We start from the raw sequence: 18,673 nt of genomic DNA, 5'->3' as shown, positions 1-18,673 counted from the left end.
GGAAGGAAGGAAGGAAAGAAGGAAGGAAAGAAAGAAGGGAGGGAGGGAATGGAGGGAAAGAAAGAAAGAAAAGAAGAAAAGTTAGAGTGGGGAAAGGGTATGCCAGGTTCATAGGTACAATGTTGGTACCTGAAAGGAGGGAAGGACCAAGATTTTTTAACATTAACTCTTAGCCTATTAACCAACAGATACAGAAGTAATACACAACTTTTTTTTTAATGGGGGGGATGCATGGCCACTGAGTGACTATATTTCTCACTGTAAATTCCTAAACTGACAGTTCATCACCTGAGCTCTTATCAGTTTGATTAATGTGAAGCAACCCTTTATTCATCTCTGGAAAAGTAGGTGAACAGGATGTTCCTCTACTTAAAATCAAAGACCCAGAAACACCTCCAAGATACTAACTTCGAAGAATGTCTCCAACAACTAGAATGTGCTTCTTCACCTACTAGCTGTACAGTAGCATGTAATGCTTTCACAATGAAGTTTTTATTTAATTAATTTATTCAGATTATATCTCAATTGTTACCCCTCCCTCCCATTCCTCCCTCCCTTCCTGTTTCACCCTATTCCCTTCCCCTAGGTCTGTGACAGAAGGGGACCTCCTCCCCCACCATATGGTCGCAGCCTATCAAGTCCATAATGAGGTTTTTAAATTCACTTTACATCCTGATCATAGCCCCCTCCCTCCTTCATAGTGTGTTCTTTAAAAAAAAAAAAATCTCCTGAGGAAGCCATAGAGATAATCTAGCAGGTAAAAGGCAGAGGTCACCAAGGCCTTGGGACCTGAGTTCAATCCCTGGGACCCAGAGGACGAGAGGAGAAACACATCCCCACCCGCTATCCTCTGACCTACCTCCAATGTGCACTCTTAGCATGCATCCCAACACATTCACAGAAAGTAAAATATAACAACCTTTAAAAACAGTCCCTGTATAAAAGAAATATGCTCTCAGACATATTTTAACATTAATTTTACCAACTTTAAAGTCAGAAGTTATAAAACAAAAAAACAAAAAAAAACAAAAAACAAAATCTGTATATGGAAAAGAATGCTACCATTCTTCCTCTTCTCTAATTTTTGCCATAGTTTTTGCCTCATAAATAGCAGAATTCCTCTGTGATGGATCCAAGGCCATCTTCCTGAAGTAATATTAAATACTTTCAATATTTTTCCAGGGTTTATAAACATAACTATATATGATCTGGGCATAGTGAGGTTTGCCTTTAATCTCAGCACTCAGGACTCAGAGACAGGTGGATCTCTGTGAGTTTGAGGCTAACCTAGTCTATATAGCGTTCCGGGCAAGCCAGAGCTACAAAGAGAGACCCTGTCTCAAAAACAAAACAAAACAAAAGCAAATAATTACCTGCTAAAAGTTCCTATCCATAGCCAGGATCTCAAGAGGTAATCGGCAGGCCTACTGAGTGAGTTACTTACTTATCCATGTGTCAGCTTGACCTCCTAAATAATCCAAAATACAACTCATTTCCCCTTTACCCCTCAAATCCCTTTAAGCAGTCCTACCTCACTAAGTAGTACCACTACCCATCAGGCTGTTTCAGCTAGAAACTAAATGTTTCTCCTTCACTCTTCCTAACCTCTTCCTATAATTCTATATCTTTAAAATTCTTTTAATTCATCTACTTATTTACATTTCCACTAAAGGTCAAGCCACATTTCTTACCTATCCTACACCAAAGCCTGTCTAGCATTCACTCTTGCATAGCCATTCTGACCGTACACTGATAATCTTTCCGTGAAAATCTATTCAAATGACTTCCTTGTTCAAATGCCTTATTTGATTTCCTATAATTTTTAGACTAAAATCAGAAATATAATAGTTCATGAGATTTTTAAATTTGTACTTATTCTCGTGTGCTGTGAGTGCAGGTGAGATGTAGACGGCAGAGAACAACTTTGGGGGACTAAGCTCTGTCCTCCACAGTGGGGGAGAGGATTAAACAGCACAGTCTCTAAGGCTTTCTGAATCTGAGTGTCAGAAGGCAGCTCATCCCTTCCCCGTACATGTACTGTGGACTTACAGACCTCCCTACTTTCAAGGGTACGTGGCAAGAAGACCGCAAAATCGACACTCTCTCAGCGATTCTCTTTTAAAACCCTGCCCATGCTGCAAAGAGTCAAAGCAGCAATGACAGCGAGCAACAGCAGCTGTGTGGAGAAAATATCTGCCCACTGCCACTTGAGAGTGTGAACTTTCTCCTATCCTCAGAACCGGTGCTTTCAAAACAAACAATAGAGAGCGGCTGGAGAGAGAACTCACTGGTTAAGAGCACAGACTGCTCTTTCAGAGGACCTAGGTTCAATTCCCAGCACCCATGTGGTAACTAACAACCATCTCTAACTCCAGTTCCAGGGGATGCCCTCTTCTGGCCTCCACCCACACCAGGCATGCATTTGGTACACAGACACACATGCAGGCAAAACACCCGGGCTCGTAAATTAAATTTTAAAAAAGAGGGAGGGGGAGAAGGGAAAAAGGTTGTTGGCTTAACTTTCACACCTGGAATACTATTGCTTAGAAGGCTAAGGCAAGAAAATCACCTGGGCTACACTTCAAACTCAAGGCCAGCCTTAGCCACTTATGGAGGCTCTGTCAAGGCGAACAAGCAAGCAAACACGACCACAAAATACAAAACCCTGAGATTTTAAATGAGACCTCAACAGTTGAAAGCCTGAATATACCTCCTGAGAGAGCTTAAGCTAGTCACTCAATTAAGCCGTACTTAGAATCCTGACCTACACACACCATGGATAATAAATGTTTGCATAAAGCAGGTATTTGAATGTGTATGTGAGGGCTTAAAATAACAAAACAGTTATGAGAAATATATCTTAGGGACTTATGTCATCCCATTTCAAAAATAAAGAGGGTCTTGGCCAGTTTAATAAAATACCAGAACTGAGACAGTAAAAAAAAAAAAATTCTCAACAGCTTTAACATGGATAGAAAACAAACAAACAAACAAATTCAATGATAATTACTGAAAAAATAAATTCTCTTATTTATTGAAAATTTCAAAATAATATTACAGACATTTTTGCCCCAGGTGTTAGGCAAGGGCTTATAAACACTGAGCTTATTTCTTTTTTTACTATTTATTTTGAGACAAGGGCTCCCTAAATTGCCCGTACTAGCCTTGAACTGGTTTGATATCCTAAATTGACCTTGAATTTGCGCTCCTCCTTCCTAGGACTCTCTAGTAGCTGGCACTACAGCACTGAGCCATTGGGCTGAGCTGTCTGAGGTAATAAATAACCTGAGTTCTGTAACCCTTGGTGGCTTTGCTGAAAGCGAGTTTCTCAACGGTCAAAGTTCTTGCACCTTCCTGTGCTATTTTCGGACAGGAAGGGCAGGGAGGACGCATCCCGCTGCCGCAAAGCCAGCTCTCTCAAAGGAGGTTTGCAACGCGGACGCGCCAGGAAGGTCTGGCTGGCCAGGAAGCGGGACTTCCAGACCTGGAGATGGGGGCACCCCCGACGCCATGCCGAAGAAGGCAGCGGGTTACCTCGGAGCCGCGGAATCCCCGGGCGCCACAGTGCCCACGGCTGCCCCAGGTCCTGGCCAGCTGAGAGACGCTCTGCTCGGCTCTGCGACGCAGAGGGAGAAGGCGCCACAGTCCCAAGGACAGCGCCATGACTGACACCTCACCAGCTAGACCGAACACGCGCTAGAGAAGTTGACAGCTCGGGGCGGGGCGAGGCGAAAGGCACCTCAGGAACAGTGTTCCAAGTCTCGGCTAGCACATCCGCCACACCTACAGCTTCCGGGTCTCCGGTTCCAGAGGCCGGAAGTCGGGGCGGGGCATCACGCATGCGCACAGCAAGCTGTTACAAGGGAGAGAGAGTTCTCAGGCCTTGGACAGCAGTCTGTTGTAGATTTTGCGGGCGCTTTCCCAAAAAAGCGGTTTTTCTATAATTCTCCAAAGTCTTCAACAGTAAAGTCAATCTTGGCACTTGTGGTCCTTTTTGAAAATAAATACTTGAATAAATTAAATTGTCGCATAAACCGAGCGGTGATTGTGCATGCGTTTAACCCCAGCCCTTGGGAGGCAGAGGCAGGCAGATCTCTCAGTTTGAGGCCAGCTTGATGTATAGAGTGAGTTCTCAGCCAGCCAAGGCTACATAGAGAAACCCTGTCTCGAAAAACCAATAAAGAAAGAAAGAAAGAAAGAAAGAAAGAAAGAAAGAAAGAAAGAAAGAAAGAAAGAAAGAAAGCACGTAGAAGGAGAGTGGGGAAAAAATCTAGATGTTGGACATGCTAAAGTGGAGGACCCTACTAAAAACAAGAAGAAAGCAAAACCCCATCGGGGCTTAGTGAAGAAATACTAGGAAGAGGGGAGCCCTGCCAGAGTGCAGTGTTTTCTTAGCCTGCATGAATCCTGGATTCAATTTCCAGCTCTACAGAAGACTGGTGTGGTAGCACATGCCTACAATGCCAGTTGGAGAGGTGGACACATAAGCAGGAGATCATGGTCATCTTCGACTACGTAATGAGTTGCTTCATAATTAAGATATAAGAAATAATATACAAGACAATAAGATAAGATATAAGGTATAAGGTAATAAGGTACCAGATGCCAGATTGTAAAGGAGTTTATTAAATGAACATGGAGAGAGAAGGAAAGGGGAGGGGGTACCCCAGAAAGAGACAGAGACAGGAAGAGTAAGAAGAAGAGAAAAAGGGAGAGGGGGAAGTAAGGGAGAGAAGAGAGAGACCAGGGCAAGGGCTTGTCCTTTTATATAGCCCTTTTTATATAGCCCTTTTTTATATAGTCCTTTTATATAGCCCTGAGCAGGGCCAGACCCCCATAGCAGGTAAGCAATGACATCACAGGTAGGCGGACTGATGCAGAATGCTAACAAGTTGGGTGCTAGCCTGGAACTTCTAATGAAAAAAAGAAAAGAAAAGAAAAGAAAAAGAAGTTGCTATACTCCCATTGCTGTAATCCCAGCACTTGTCTTGATTTTAAGGACATCCTGGGCTTCTCAGTGAAATCCAGTCTATCCTGATCTACAGGATATGACTGTTAGACTGCATTTTAAAAATTACAATAGCTATACCAGGGCTTTCCTTGGTAGGGACTCATAAAGACAAAAATAGGTTATATTCTAGAGATAGCAAAAACTCAAATTTTATTTTACCTTACATTTATTGCCTTAAATTATTTAGATGCCTGTTTGCTAAAGATGCTATTGCAGTGCTGGGACCTTTCATGCCTCTAAGCGTTATGTTATTAACTCATTTAATCATCATTAGGTATGGATAGTATCTGCATTTTATAAATTAAGAAAATGTGCTTCAGCACGAGTTTGAATTCTCCAGAGTCACTCATGCTCATGAGAAAAGTGATAGAAGTGGTGTTCAAAGCAAGGTTCCCAGCTGCAAAGACATAAGACATTGCTTTTGCTCTTACATCATGTTCATGTCAGTGACAATGGAGAAATACGTCTGCAAGCATTGCACTAACCTGTGGAGAATCTACAAGACACATTCCCTTTGGTTTGTGTTTAAGGGAGGTGGGGGAGAAAGGGAGAAGGAGAGGGACAGAGAAAGGAGACTCTCTGGACTCAGAACTGGAGTCATAAGGGGTAATTAACTGCTGAGCAATCTCTGCAGCCCCCATGTTCTAGTTCTTATTATAGATTTTATTGTATTGATCTCTAGTTGTCTCCAAGATAAACTATAATTTTATGAAAATAGCATATTTATGCATATATGCCACAACATCATTGTGCCCTTTATAATAAATACATGCATTTTATTTGTCAACTTTCATAGATTAAATAGATAAGATACATTATATTAAAATAATAAAAAATATTAAAATCTATTTTTAAATAGCCTTCTTAACTTCTGTTGACTCCTAGTCATTTCCACAGAAGGAACCACTTTTACGTATCTTTACTACAGGATAGTTCAGTCAGGCTAGATAATATGTTTATATATTATGGGATGGCATGATCATTCTGACATACTATTTTTTGATATCTCGGCTACAATGAATTCTGTTTTCATGTGTGCTGTTGTGAGTAAAGCCAGAACTGTGTGCAGCTTAGGAAAGTTCTCTATCAGCCCGCTGCATGCACAGCCTCACCAATAATAGATTTCATTGGACATACTTATGCTGAAAAACTTGTTTACCTGAAATGCAGATTCAGGTCAGCATCTTAAATTTGTCTGGCAACCAACTTTACTTGGTTTTTCCATGGTTAGGCACCATTACTTTAGAGACTGTAGATATGGCTGTTGGCAAAGTGCTTGCCTTGTATGGATGAGGACCACATATTCAAGATCCCGCACTGCCTGTTTTCCTTGAGTCAACTGTGGTCATGCACTTTTTGTTTGTTTGGTTTTGGTTTTAAGCAGAAACACTATGTGATATATCCTTTCCATCCCTTCGCATACTGAGGCTCTTGATAAGATTTTGTGATATTATTGGCAAGATATGATTATTTTGTGTGCATGGTTTTGAACCTAGGAACTTGCACATGTGAACTATAATTCCTAGCATGCAATGGGATATTTTTAAGAAGTGCATATAGGCTGGGCAGTGGTGACACACGCCTGTAATCCCAGGGAGGCGGAGACAGGTGGATCTCTGTGAGTTTGAAGCTAGCCTGATCTACAAAGAGAGTTCCAGGACAGCCAAGGCAGCACAGAGGAAGCATGTTTTGAAAAACAAAAACAAAAACAAAACCCAAAAAAACAAAAAAAAAAAAAAAAAGAAAAAAAAAAAAGAAAGGAAAAAAACAAAAGAGCTGGTGATGTAGCTTGATGGTAGAGTGTTAATATGTAAGAGGCCTTGGGTCTGATCCCTGGGCATGTTGTCAAAGGGAAATAAAAAGATCAGAAGCTTGTTCCCCTCCTTACATTTGTTGTTGGCACACTGTCCTGGCACACAGAGACTTCCTATCTGCTCTCTCTTCCATGTCTCTTTGGCTTCACACCCTGACTCCTCTCTTTCTCCCTATACATCATATGCATCTCAGGTAAGTTTCAGGCCCACTGTCTTTTTTATCCTACAAGTGAGCTGCCGGCTTTATTGACTACACGATACTCCCTCTGCCAGGACTCCGTCATGGTCCACTGTCACGTACTTTCTTCCTTTCCCCATATGACCAATCTAGTTCTTAACTGGCTAATTTCAATTTCTCTTTCCATAATTGGTATGTCACTTCCTCAAGGACACTTCTCTTTATTCCTGCTAAATACATTTTCATTTATTAATTCACAATTTGACCTTTACTTTTGTGATTATTTGCTGTGTGCCGTATATTTTGGAGGGACTGGTAACATAAGCCTTTATTATATTGTAATCTCAATGACTCTGAATTTTATCAGTTATAATAGGGCATAACCCAAATTCTCCATTCATTCAATAAATATGTACCATGTATATGTAATGTTAGGTCTCAAATCCCAGCCAAATGGCTAACTGAGGTGCCTATTTAACATATCAAAGTAGATGCTGGGGGCTAGGTTCTCAGCAGCTACCAGATACAGAGTCATCCTGGCTGGCATATCCAGGCCCCCTACCCTAAACTCTACAGGCCAGGGACTGGCTGGGCCCTCCCCACCCACCTCTCAACCCCTCAGTTTCTCTTCCCTATGTAACTCAGCCAGTTGGGCTACTCCCTTCTCTTGGTCCCCTGGTTTTCTCTCTTGTTCTCTAGCTCCTGCATCCCACTCCTCTCATGACCCTGTTCAGTCTGCACGCTTCCAGATGCCCCTGGGTGTGACCTCCCTCATATCTACAATAAGCCGTACCAAGGCGAGTTGTGTCTGCTTTTTCCATTAAGGTAATACGCCTCCTACTGTTCTAGTAACAAGAAAAGTTAAAAATAATTGTAAAATACTGATGGTCTATATACTGATGGGTATTGGTGAGTGCTGACTAAGAAGATGGAAGAGAATGGGCTATAGATATGTTCTGTTAGACATTTCCATTTTATTTTCTTTGGTTTTTTTTTTTCCCATTTCAGTGCTAAGTATTGAACACAGAGGTTTGTTCATACTAGGCATTTAGTGCTGTATAACTGAGCAATAATTACCTTGGCCAAACATTGTAGTCCTAAACCGGATAATGCCCAGAGAAGGCCTCACTCAGAACTTTTGAATTAATACTCCAAGAAGCGAGTCATGAAGATGTTTAGGGACAAAGCATTTTGTGTAGAGTATAAGAAACATGCAAATTCCTGCTGTGGAAAGGCTCATGGACATTTTCATAACCAGCAAGGAAAGAAGAGGAAGTAAGAGATAAAGATCAGTGATAAGGTGGATGACCACTAGTGTGGTTTCTCATTGACACTGCAGGAACTTTGAGTGTTTTCTTTGCATTACTAGGTCAGATCTAATTTACATTTTATCCTGTGTCTCTCTGTGTTGAGAGCAGACTAAAGGGGAGCATGGTGGACCTACCCAGGGCAAGTCCCTTGAAGGAGACAAACTCTCCTGCTCCTGGAAGTTATCAGTTGCCGCAGCTAAGAGTGAGACTTCACGGCCCTTGGCCCTCTCTATGCGGAGAGTTTGTCTAACTTGAGCTGTGGCAGGAACCTTTTGCCTGCTGTCAAAATTGCTGTGAGTTCATATTTAAAACTGCCCAGAAAACAGTTTCCTTGTAGCCACTCACTGACTCTGGCTCTCACATTCTGCTCTTTCTGCCTTCTTTAATGATCACTGCGGGGTCTTGGCAGGGTGTGTGTGTGTGTGTGTGTGTGTGTGTGTGTGTGTGATGTAGATGTCCCGCTTAGGGGTGTGCTTTACTGAGTCTCATTCTCTGTGCTTTGGACATTTGTGGGACTCGGTGTTTGTTAGTCACTGCTGCAAACAGACGCTTCTGTAATGACAGTTGAGAGGTGCGTTAATCTATGGGTTTAACAATAAGTCATTAGGACTTGGTTTAATACTCTGTCTATTTAGCAGAATAATAGTAGTTCTTTCCTAGGGACGATGACCTGTCTAGCTGTAGTTTTTCCTCTGATAACAGTGCCAGGTATGGGTTTCATCTCCTGGAGTGCAGTAGAAGATGTAGCACTGAGTACCCATCACCACCTGCATTTTGAGATTAGTACAGGCTGATGACTTCAGGCAAACAGAACTACTTATCTATCACATTTCATGTTATTCCCTTGTTCTTTTCTCACTTATGGAAAGGTACGTGACACTAAACACTTTAACGATGTTTTGTGATGAACAAATGAAATTAAGCATGTAAAATTACTCTGGGAGTGTGCACGCTAAAACCACTCTACTGAAGGATGGCTAAGAGCCGTCATTTCACTGCCTGGATCTGTCTTCTTTTTCTAAAATAAAACAAATACCTATGTTCTAGGCCTAAACAGATTTGATTTGTATATGACTGGCAGTACTCAGAGCTGGTAGCTAACAAGACGTGCGTGGGTATATACATCAGACTTAAAAATGTCCAGGAAACAATTTCTTGTAATCACTCACTGACTCTGGCTCTTACATTCTTTTCTTTCTGCCGTCTTTAATGATCACTGTTCGATAATCATTTATCTTATATGTATGCGTGTTTTGCCTACATGTATGTATATAGGCCTGCAGCTCTTGAAGGTCAGAAGAGGAGGATTGATCCTCTGGAGCAGGAGTTCCAGATGTTTGTGAGTAGCACGCAAACTGGGAACTTGTCAAGTGCCACAAGTACTCTTAACCTCCGAGCCACCCAGGTCTCGTATTTTAATGCCTAAAATCAAGTACGGGTTTTGTAAGAAGGCTTAAAATGTCAGTGGCTAGAGGCGCAGCAGTGAAAACTGGAGTGAAAATGGGGTAGGGAACACGCTCACTACCAAAACCAAAACTTCACTCTAGTCCCTCCCACCAGCTCCGCCCTCATCCCAGCAACTCCAGGACTCCGCCCACGAGTCCCGCCCCTCCGCGGTCCAGCCCTCAGGTTCCAGTAAAGCCTCCTCAGTGCTTGCCAGCTTGCGGTTCTCTCTCCTGGGTCTCCACCCACGCTCGACTTCACCGGCAACCTCGCGCGTGAGTGCCTGCCTTTCCCCAGCTCAGGAGCTGTGTGGCCCAGCCCGAGCCTGCGGCCTCCAGGGAAGCGGGCTGGTCCGGGTGCAGAGCCTCAGGGCCCGCTGGGCCCGGACGCTGGAAGTGCTGCGCTGGCTTCCGGTGCCCACCCCGGGGGGTGGGGGCTCCCGAGGGGCGCGCGCTGGGTTCCAGGCCGGTTCAGGCTCCAGGTCAGCCTGGGGCCCCGCGAGCGTTTCCTGGGCCGGCGGCCCGCGCACCTGGACGGGCGTGCCAGAGATCCGCGTGCCTCGCGTGAAAGGGCAGGGTGGGGCGAAGGGTTCCATGCCCCTAAATCTCGGTCCCGCTCACCGGGGAATGATTGAGGAACCAGACTAACCGGTCGTGGGGCAGGGGGGTGAGGGCGGTGGAGGGGACGCTTCGTAGTGTGGGGAAAGCTGATACAGAATTCCGTGCGAAGCGAGGACTGCATAAAGTCCTAGCAGCTCCCGCACCTTTATCGGCTTCGAAAGTCTGTCCAGTGGTTTGGGTTCAGTGCATGCGAGGCGTGGAGGGAGGGCAGTGTTTCTCAGTCAGAAACTTAGTGCTGCACCTAATGCACTTGACCGTGCTCTCCAACTTTTGCCTCTTTCTGTTATCTGTGGGTGCCTCAGAATAATCAGATAGAGAGGGTAGAGTGGGCTTAAATATAGCCATGGACTGCAGTGATCCACAGTCACATTGCTAGACGCTTTTTATACATGTTGTCACACAGCAAGCTTGAATGGTACTATTATCTTTTTTGTTTTTCAGGAAACAGATTAATTTAATTAACTATGCTCTTGTGAAGTGGTAGCATTAAGTTTCGATTCAGGTCTGTGTGGTTTTACAGTACACGATTTACAAAAGCAAACAAACATTTCCTGGTTATCTGTCTAGTTTCAAACATGTTCTGAGGTTACCTGTCTAAACTTGGGTAGGATACTTAGCACTTTAAGGCGTGTTTCTACATTTGTGAAAACAGATAGAGCACTGCTCTGACATAGACTGCTATGTCGTTAGGATTAAGAAAAATATTTGTAGATCACTCAGCGAAATGCCTGGTACATAACTAATGATAAGCTATATACACTCGCGTACATCTTGTTCTTATACATCAGCTGTCAGGACTGCCAGTCATATCCAAATAAAACCTGTTCAGGCCTTGAACACAGGAAGAGGGAAACAGCAAAGCGTAGGAAATGGGCGCAGAAAACAGATGGCATATGATAGCAGTTGTAGTGATGCCAGTGGCGTCTCAGGATTAATCTGCTTTTCGGCGCCTTATTTTGCTTTTATGAGAATTCTTTAAAAAACCAGTTCCTTTAGGCTGATGAATTGGAAAATACACCCCATCTATCTTAGAGCCCAGGCTCCAGGATTAGACCATACAGCTCTCCAAATGAGGCAAAACCGAATTACTGGCTTCTACAGATTGATTAAAAGATGTCTGGCCCAGAAAGGGAATGAAGTATTCTCTCTCAGAATCACTTCTCTCTGATCTAGCCCCCAAAGCTGAGGTTCTAGAAATGGAGGAAGAAAAGAATTCATTTCTTCTAAAGGCATGTTGCTAATTGGACTTCTGCCTTTACTTAGAACTGTGAACATTTATAGACAGTGATCTATAAAGTAACGCCTTTAGTCCCAGCACTCAGGAGGCAGAGGCAGGAGGATCTCTGAGTTTGAGGCCAGCCTGGTGTCCAGCGTGAGTTCTAGCACAGCCAGGGCTACACAGAGAAACCCTGTCAAGAAAACAAAAAGAAAAGAAAAAAAAGAATGCTAACTATTACATATCTTTAAGATATTTTATGGGGCTGGTGATGTAGCTCAGTGTAAGGAAACCTTGGGCTATGTCCTCCAATGAAATAAACACATAAAATTAAATAAAATATTTATGAACATTCTTCCGATGAAATTTCTCCTATACGTGGATCTGCTCAGGCACGCAGCTTATATTGTTCTGATGCCTTGTCAGTTCTTCTTACACTTTTCTACATGGTGTTTCTTGCCATCGTTAGTTGCTGTCGCTGGATTTTATTTATTACTGTTAAACTACCTTTCTCCCCCAAATTTCCTTCATCAGTGATTGAAGTATGCTTGGCAACCAAGTTAAGAAAGATAAGCTGGGTGTGATGGTGCACACCTTTAATCCTAGGCAGAGGCAGGTGGGTTGCTGTGAGTTAGAGGCCAGCCTGGTCTACAAAGGGAGTCCAGGACAGTCAAGGTTACAAAGAAAAACTCTGTCTTGAAAAACCAAAAAAAAAAAAAAAAAGAAGAAGAAAGAAAAAAAAAAAGATAATGCTGGCTGTGAAAAATGATTTTGTGACATTTTGACCTTTAAATAGTCACAGCAAGCCTCTATTCTTCGTCAAAGCATTATCTCTCCTGAATCTTTTAGGAAGAATCAATAGCACGTCCATTAGCTCGCAGCCTCATGAGGAGCCCAAACTATTGCTGTCAAGTCCTTTCTGTTACCTTTATCTTACAGGCTAACTTCTTTATAGTGCCTTTTTTCTTTATGTTCTTAAATTTGTCTGCTGACTAGGTTAAAACCTAAATGAGTGAGGTACAAGACTTGTTGAAAGTTGCCAGGAAAGAGGTTCAGTGACTACTTATCATAGATTTTATTTATTTTATTTATAGAAAAACATCAAGTTTTTCATACTGATAACCAACTGAACTTATATACACATTTTGATAAGACTCTGATAACTGTATTTAAACCATAGCTGTTGCTAGATTGTGTGCTGATTGACATCATTTTATATATAACAGCTTAACTAAGTGGAATCAGAACCTTTAAAAAGACATGAAAAATAATGAGAGCCCTGTCTCCAGGATTGGTCCGTACAGAAGCTCTCTTAGTGAGGCAACACTGAACAGTGAATACTGTGGTGCTCACACTTATACCAACTTGCATTAGGTAGATAGCATATTGATACAATTTCGCTAGGAGAAAGGAATATTACACAGTTGGTTTAGTAAACCATTTTGAAATATCTTATGAAAGGAATGTGTTATGTCTATTTCCTGTAAAAATTACCAAAGCGACAATGTGGGTGTAGTTTATAGTCTCATCATAGTACTTTAGCTTTTTGTTTTGCTGTTTTTTTTTTCTCCCCCAACCCCTAACTTACTTTCTTTTGAGACAAGATTCCTCTGTGTAGCCCTGGCTATCCTCTGCCTCCCCCTGAAATTAAAGGCATGTGCTATCACCGTCCAGCCTTCTTTCTTTCTTTTCCTTTTAACTTTTTCTTTGTTTTTTTTGTTTGTTTGATTGATTGATTTTATTATTTTTATTTTTATTTTTTTGAGATAAAGTATTATTGTGGCCTGGTAGAAGAGCCGTATAGACAAGGATGACCTCCAATGCCTGCCCCCACCTCTCAAGTGCTGCCATTACCTGTATAAGTACTCATACGCAAGTACTTAAAATACTAAATTTTTTGTTTTACAATTCCTCTAAACATTAAGATGATAATCACTATATATTTGCATTTGCAAATGTAAAAAAGGGTGGAAGTTCATTTACATCTGGTTAGGGATTTTTTTTTTGTTTTGTTTTATACAGGGTTTCCCTGTGTTCTAGAACTCTCTCTGTAGACCAGGCTGGCCTTGAACTCACAGAGATCCTCTTGCTTCTGTCTTCCAAGTGCTGGGATTAAAGGCTTGTGCCACTACCACCTGGCTTGGAGTCATTTTTTTTTTTTTTTAAAAAGAAGTGAAAATCTGAACAAATATTTCCTGACGGTATTTTCAAAAGAAGTGTGTAAAATATCTAAGCATGCAGCACACGGGCAGTCTTTGCTTTCCTGCTTCACTTTCCTCCACAGCATTTATTGCCATGTAACATGCTGTTAATTCCACCTAGCTCTTTTGCCTTTCTATTGTGCGATCACGCTAATGCAAGAGCCTATTTTTGTCAATGTTGGTTCTCTAACAATTCAGCATAGTGCCTGACATGGGGCAGGTGACCCACAGGAATTTGTTGAATCTGGATTGAATGAATAATGGCTATTAAATGTTAATGATTGGGAAATATAAAAGCACTTGCCAGAAAGTTAAAAAACAGCTGTGATGCACATGGTGATCGATCACGAATATTCTTGAAATCAGAGCGTGTGTAAACATCTCTGTAGTGTCTGTTCAATATATAATCATTTATTTATGATGTTAGTACATGGTCTTTTATCGAGTGCCACCGTTCATGCTGTAAACTTTCAAACTTTGAGAAGGAAAGGAGTAGTTGTTTTAGCTTTAAACTGAAGGAATGCGTTTATTTGGGGGTAAGGTCCAAGGCTGGCCTGAAGTCAGTTCCTCCTCCTTCAAGCCTCCTGAGTGCTGGGGTCCTGGCATGTAAGACCATCGGGCCAAAAAGAACTTGTGTGTCATTGTTCACTCTGAACTCGAGAGGCACTATGTGACAAGTGCTGAGCTTACACAGCAGAATGGTCCGTGTACTCAGCTAAGAAGGGAAGACGGGGAGCCATATTTAAAAGCATGTGTGCAGAGTCAAATCATAGTTCATTAGGGCAGGTGGAAACCTCACAGGGAGCTTCGAGCGGAGGAGTCTCATAATGGACTTGAGTTTCAGTAGATCCCATGTCTGCGCACTTCCTGCTACCCAGCTGGCCCACAGCTTTCCTGCATCTTTACCTCACGTTGCTGACAGCAGACTGCCCTGATGTAGTGAAGTAAAGGTGGCTTGCATCGCTGGTGTGCATTTTACGGCCAAGTGCGCAAAGACTGCTTGGTTCCTGGAGTGAGACAGCATTGAGGCGCTGACATGGGTTCTTACAACACCTCCGTTAATTATTGTTCTTACAGTGTGACTAAATATGGGACAAAAGCAAGTCTAGGAGGTGTACAGTCCACCGTGGCAGCCCTGGGAGGCGGCTGGTCATATTACACCCAGCCTCTATCAGGGGGCAGTGGATGCTGGTGCCTGCTTTCTCTTTTGTATTCAGTCTAAGACCCCAGCCCACGGAACGGTCTCATTTGGAGTGGCTCCTAGACACTCTTTCATAGCTCTGCCCTGAAGCGTGTCGCTTAGGGGTTTCTAGATCTCATCCCCTTGACAGTCAGCACTAGCCATCAAATTCCCAAGTGGCCTTCCTGATCTGCTCGTGCGGTGCATTCACTGTAGAGTCGGTGACATTTCTGGAATGCATGTACATTGACCAAGGGGCAGTGCTTGGAATGTATGTCAAGTGAAACTGTAGGAAGTTTCCTTCTTGCTCTGAATCGCTCATAGAATAATGCGCTTTCAAGATTTTCTAGACAGTTTAAGGGAGGGCGTAAGTTGGTAGTTAAGTTTGTGGTAATAAGGACAAGGTAAAACCATATGTACTTTTTTTTTTTTTTTAAAGAGACGTATGCCTTTATTTCTGTGTTTCTCAAATTAAGCTGGCTGAATTGGTTGCTTTGAGAGCTGATTAGTCAAAGAGACCAAATCTCAGTTCCCCATCTGATTCCTCAGACTCTTCCTTGGCTTCAGCCTTGGCTGAGGCTGCAGCAGCAGCAGGAGCAGCAGTGGTGGCTGCAGCCACAGGGCCAGCAACCACAGATGCAGATGGGTCAGCCAGGACGGCCTTGACCTTCTCAGCAAGAGGGAGGGTGTAGTCAGTCTCCACAGACAAAGCCAGGACCCTCTTCTACCCATTGATGATAGAGTGTGGCACCGAGGCAACAGTCGGGTAACCAATCTGCAGACAGACACTGGCAACATTTCGGACACCCTCTAGGAAAAGAGAGTGCAGAGTCTGCTCAGTGATGTCAAGCACTTCTGGGTTATAAATGCTGCCATTGTCAAACACCTGCTGGATGATTAGCCTAAAGGAGAAGGGCGAGATGGTGGACATGCTCAGCAGTGTGGCCTCGTTGGCTCCTACTTTGTTTACAGTTTTTATCAGCTGCATATCACTCAGAACTTCAGTGGTGCCTCTGGAGATTTTAGTGGTGATGCCCAAAGCCTGGAAGAACGAGGTCTTCTCAGGCCCCAGACTCGTGTTCTGGACTGGCACAGTGACCTCACAGGGGGCGGTGGCACCAGCATGGGCAGCTGCGAGCACCTTATTGGCCAGCAGCATGTCCCTAATCTCAGTGAGGTCCTCCTTGGTGCACACAAAGCCCACATTCCCCCGGATGTGAGGCAGCAGCTTCTCCAGAGCGGGGTTGTTTTCCAGGTGGCCCCTGATGGCCTTGCGCGTCATGGTGTCCTTGCTCATCAGCATGACCGCCTTCCCTTGCAGGGACATGCAGATCTGCTGCATCTGCTTGGAGCCCGCATTGTCTGCTCCCACAATGAAACATTTTGGGTAATCATCTAAAAGTTGGATGATCTTAAGGAAGTAGTTGGACTTCTAGGTCGCCCTGTCTTCCCTGGGGGTCACGGCAATGCGTCAGGGATTGCCACGCAGGGTTTAAAGATGATGTCACTCTAATGAGGACGCCTAGAGAGAGCCATATGTACTTCTTAAGTTACTGATCTAATGCAATGTGAACAATTTTTTAATGTTGGTTTTGTTGTTTTGTTTTGGTTTTGGACATAGGGTTTCTCTTTATAGCCTTGGCTGTCCTGGACTTGCTTTGTAGACCAGGCTGGCCTTGAATTCACATAGATCCAATTGCCTCTGCCTCTCTGAGTGCAGGGATTACACATGTGTGCCACTGCACCTGGCTAACAGTTTTCTATTAATGGGTTTCCTCAGTTCTTTGTGTCCAGATGCCATCAGCAAATCTAAATGTCACAACTTAGAGCTTACATCAGGAATTTGAAAGCCTTTTAGGGAGGTAGCCTTGCACATGAAGGATATATTCTATAATCTCTTAGAAGAAAAGTTTGTTTTTGTATTTTTATTTGTGTATATGTGTATGTATGTGCCTGCTGTGTGTGTATGGATGTCCACAGAGACCAGAACAGGGTGTCAGATTCCTTAGAGCTGGATTACAGGCAGTGGTGAACCTCCTGTTCCTTTTCCTGCCATGATGTGTCCTGAGAGTTCCGGACTGAGATCTCATGGGTGTCGCAGAACTCACTTCCTTGGGCGGCACTGGCCTAGTGGGCAGGGCCTGTGTTGAGTATTGGGGTGCACTGCTTTTTTCACACTATTTGTGAGTTTAGTCAATTTCACACCAAGGTCCCAGAATAGTTAGAGTTTTCACATTCATGTCTTAATAGCTTTGTTGATAGTGGTTGATGGAGGCTGAGTTTGGGCAACTTCATCCTTTTCCAGACATTTCTCCTTTTTGCTGTTATATTTTTCTCATATTTTCAGTTTCCTTTAAGTCCTTGAGTAGCACTTCCTACACAAGGTCTGTATTCGCTGTGATTACATCAGAGTGAAAGAACACAAATGGGAGAGATGTTGAGCCTTACGTAGGGTATTGAGTCAACTGTGAGCTTTCATGCTGGGAAAAGTAGGCCTGGAGGAGTACAGCCCCTGTGCATGTGACCACCATTGCATGTCTGATCCACAACCAGAGTCTGCCTGGTTTCTTTGCTTCTCCAGGGACCCTTCTTGCTTCTTTCATATTAAGATAAAAGCAGTGTCCTCTTCTCTATCTTGGGTGATTTTATACTTGACATTTCTTATTTTCATTTCTCCTATCTTGTGTCAAGGATAGAAACAGCAGTCAAACAGAAATAATCTTTGGCATCACTTTCTTTTTATGAAATCAAATATTTTTTCTTTCTTCTTCTTCTCCTTTTTCTTTTTCTTTTTTTTCCTTTCTTTCTTTTTTTTTTCCTTTCTTTCTTTCTTTTTTTTTTTTTTAAAGACAAGGTCTTATGTATCCCAGGCTATACTTAAACTTACTATCCTTTCACTTCTCCATCCCAACTACTGATATAGGCTGTGCCACAACATGTAGCTTTAAATTCTCTTAATATAAGACTTTTAGTCTCAGAGTCTAATTGTTTGCTTATTTATTTTGATTCTGGAGGCCTCAGGTGTACAAAAACCAAGCTACAACTTATAGCCCGAATCTGGATTTTAAGTGTAGTATGCAGTACAGTTTGGATCTTAAAAGTCCCCATGATCTCATATGTTAGAGTCTTGGTCCTCAGGGCATCTGAGGTGAGACTTTAGGAGGTGGTTGGATTACAGGTCTCTGAATTGGTTGCTACATGCATGCATACATATATACATATATACATGCATTATTTACTTACTTAATTTTATTTTGGTGTGTGTGTGTGTGTGTGTGTGTGTGTGTGTGTGTGTGTGTGTGTGTGTGTTTTCAGACGGGATCTCACTATGTAGTTCTGGCCATCATAGAACTCATTATGTAGACCTGGCTGGCCTCAAACTAACAGAATCTGCCTGCCTCTGCCTTGAGGGATTTATACACTTACTAATTCATAGCTTAATTGGGGCATATATGTGTACATGCATATGTATAAATGTTTGTATATGTGCAGATGTTCATACATGGTGTGTATAGAAGCCAGAAGTCAACCTTAGGTGTTTTTCCTCAGATGCTGTCTGCCTTGGCTTTATGGACACAGGTTCTCTCACTGGCGTGAAGTAAGTAGACTAGGCTAGCTCACTGAACTGGCTGGTCAGTGAGGGCCAGGAGTGCATTTGTCTCCACCTCCCAGCACTGGGGTTACAAAGCAGTGCCATTGC

General features: G+C 43.0%; 2 protein-coding genes and 1 pseudogene across 3 annotated transcripts in view; 1 reads left to right on the top strand and 2 right to left on the bottom strand.

Moving 5' to 3' along the window:
• RMDN1 (regulator of microtubule dynamics 1) overlaps nt 1–4,010 on the bottom strand; it is a 37,676-nt gene extending 33,666 nt beyond the window's left edge. The window contains exon 1 of the mRNA XM_084794190.1: nt 3,535–4,010. Coding sequence (XP_084650316.1) covers nt 3,535–3,663 — 129 coding nt within the window. The 5' untranslated portion in view covers nt 3,664–4,010. The remainder of the gene's footprint in view (nt 1–3,534) is intronic.
• Nucleotides 4,011–9,896: 5,886 nt separating this feature from the next.
• Nucleotides 9,897–18,673, top strand: part of CPNE3 (copine 3) — a 52,622-nt gene continuing 43,845 nt past the window's right edge. The window contains exon 1 of the mRNA XM_084794093.1: nt 9,897–10,031. The gene's annotated coding sequence lies outside the window, so the exon portion shown is untranslated. The remainder of the gene's footprint in view (nt 10,032–18,673) is intronic.
• LOC311604374 (large ribosomal subunit protein uL10-like) lies at nt 15,415–16,943 on the bottom strand (annotated as a pseudogene). The gene has a single exon. The product of its transcript is annotated as a large ribosomal subunit protein uL10-like (transcript).

Source organism: Acomys minous, assembly GCF_964271855.1.
Source record: "Acomys minous genome assembly, chromosome: 1".
Classification (NCBI taxonomy): Eukaryota; Metazoa; Chordata; class Mammalia; order Rodentia; family Muridae; genus Acomys; species Acomys minous.
The sequence above is the reverse complement of the archived record's forward strand: the minus strand, read 5'-3'. Positions and strand labels throughout refer to the sequence as shown.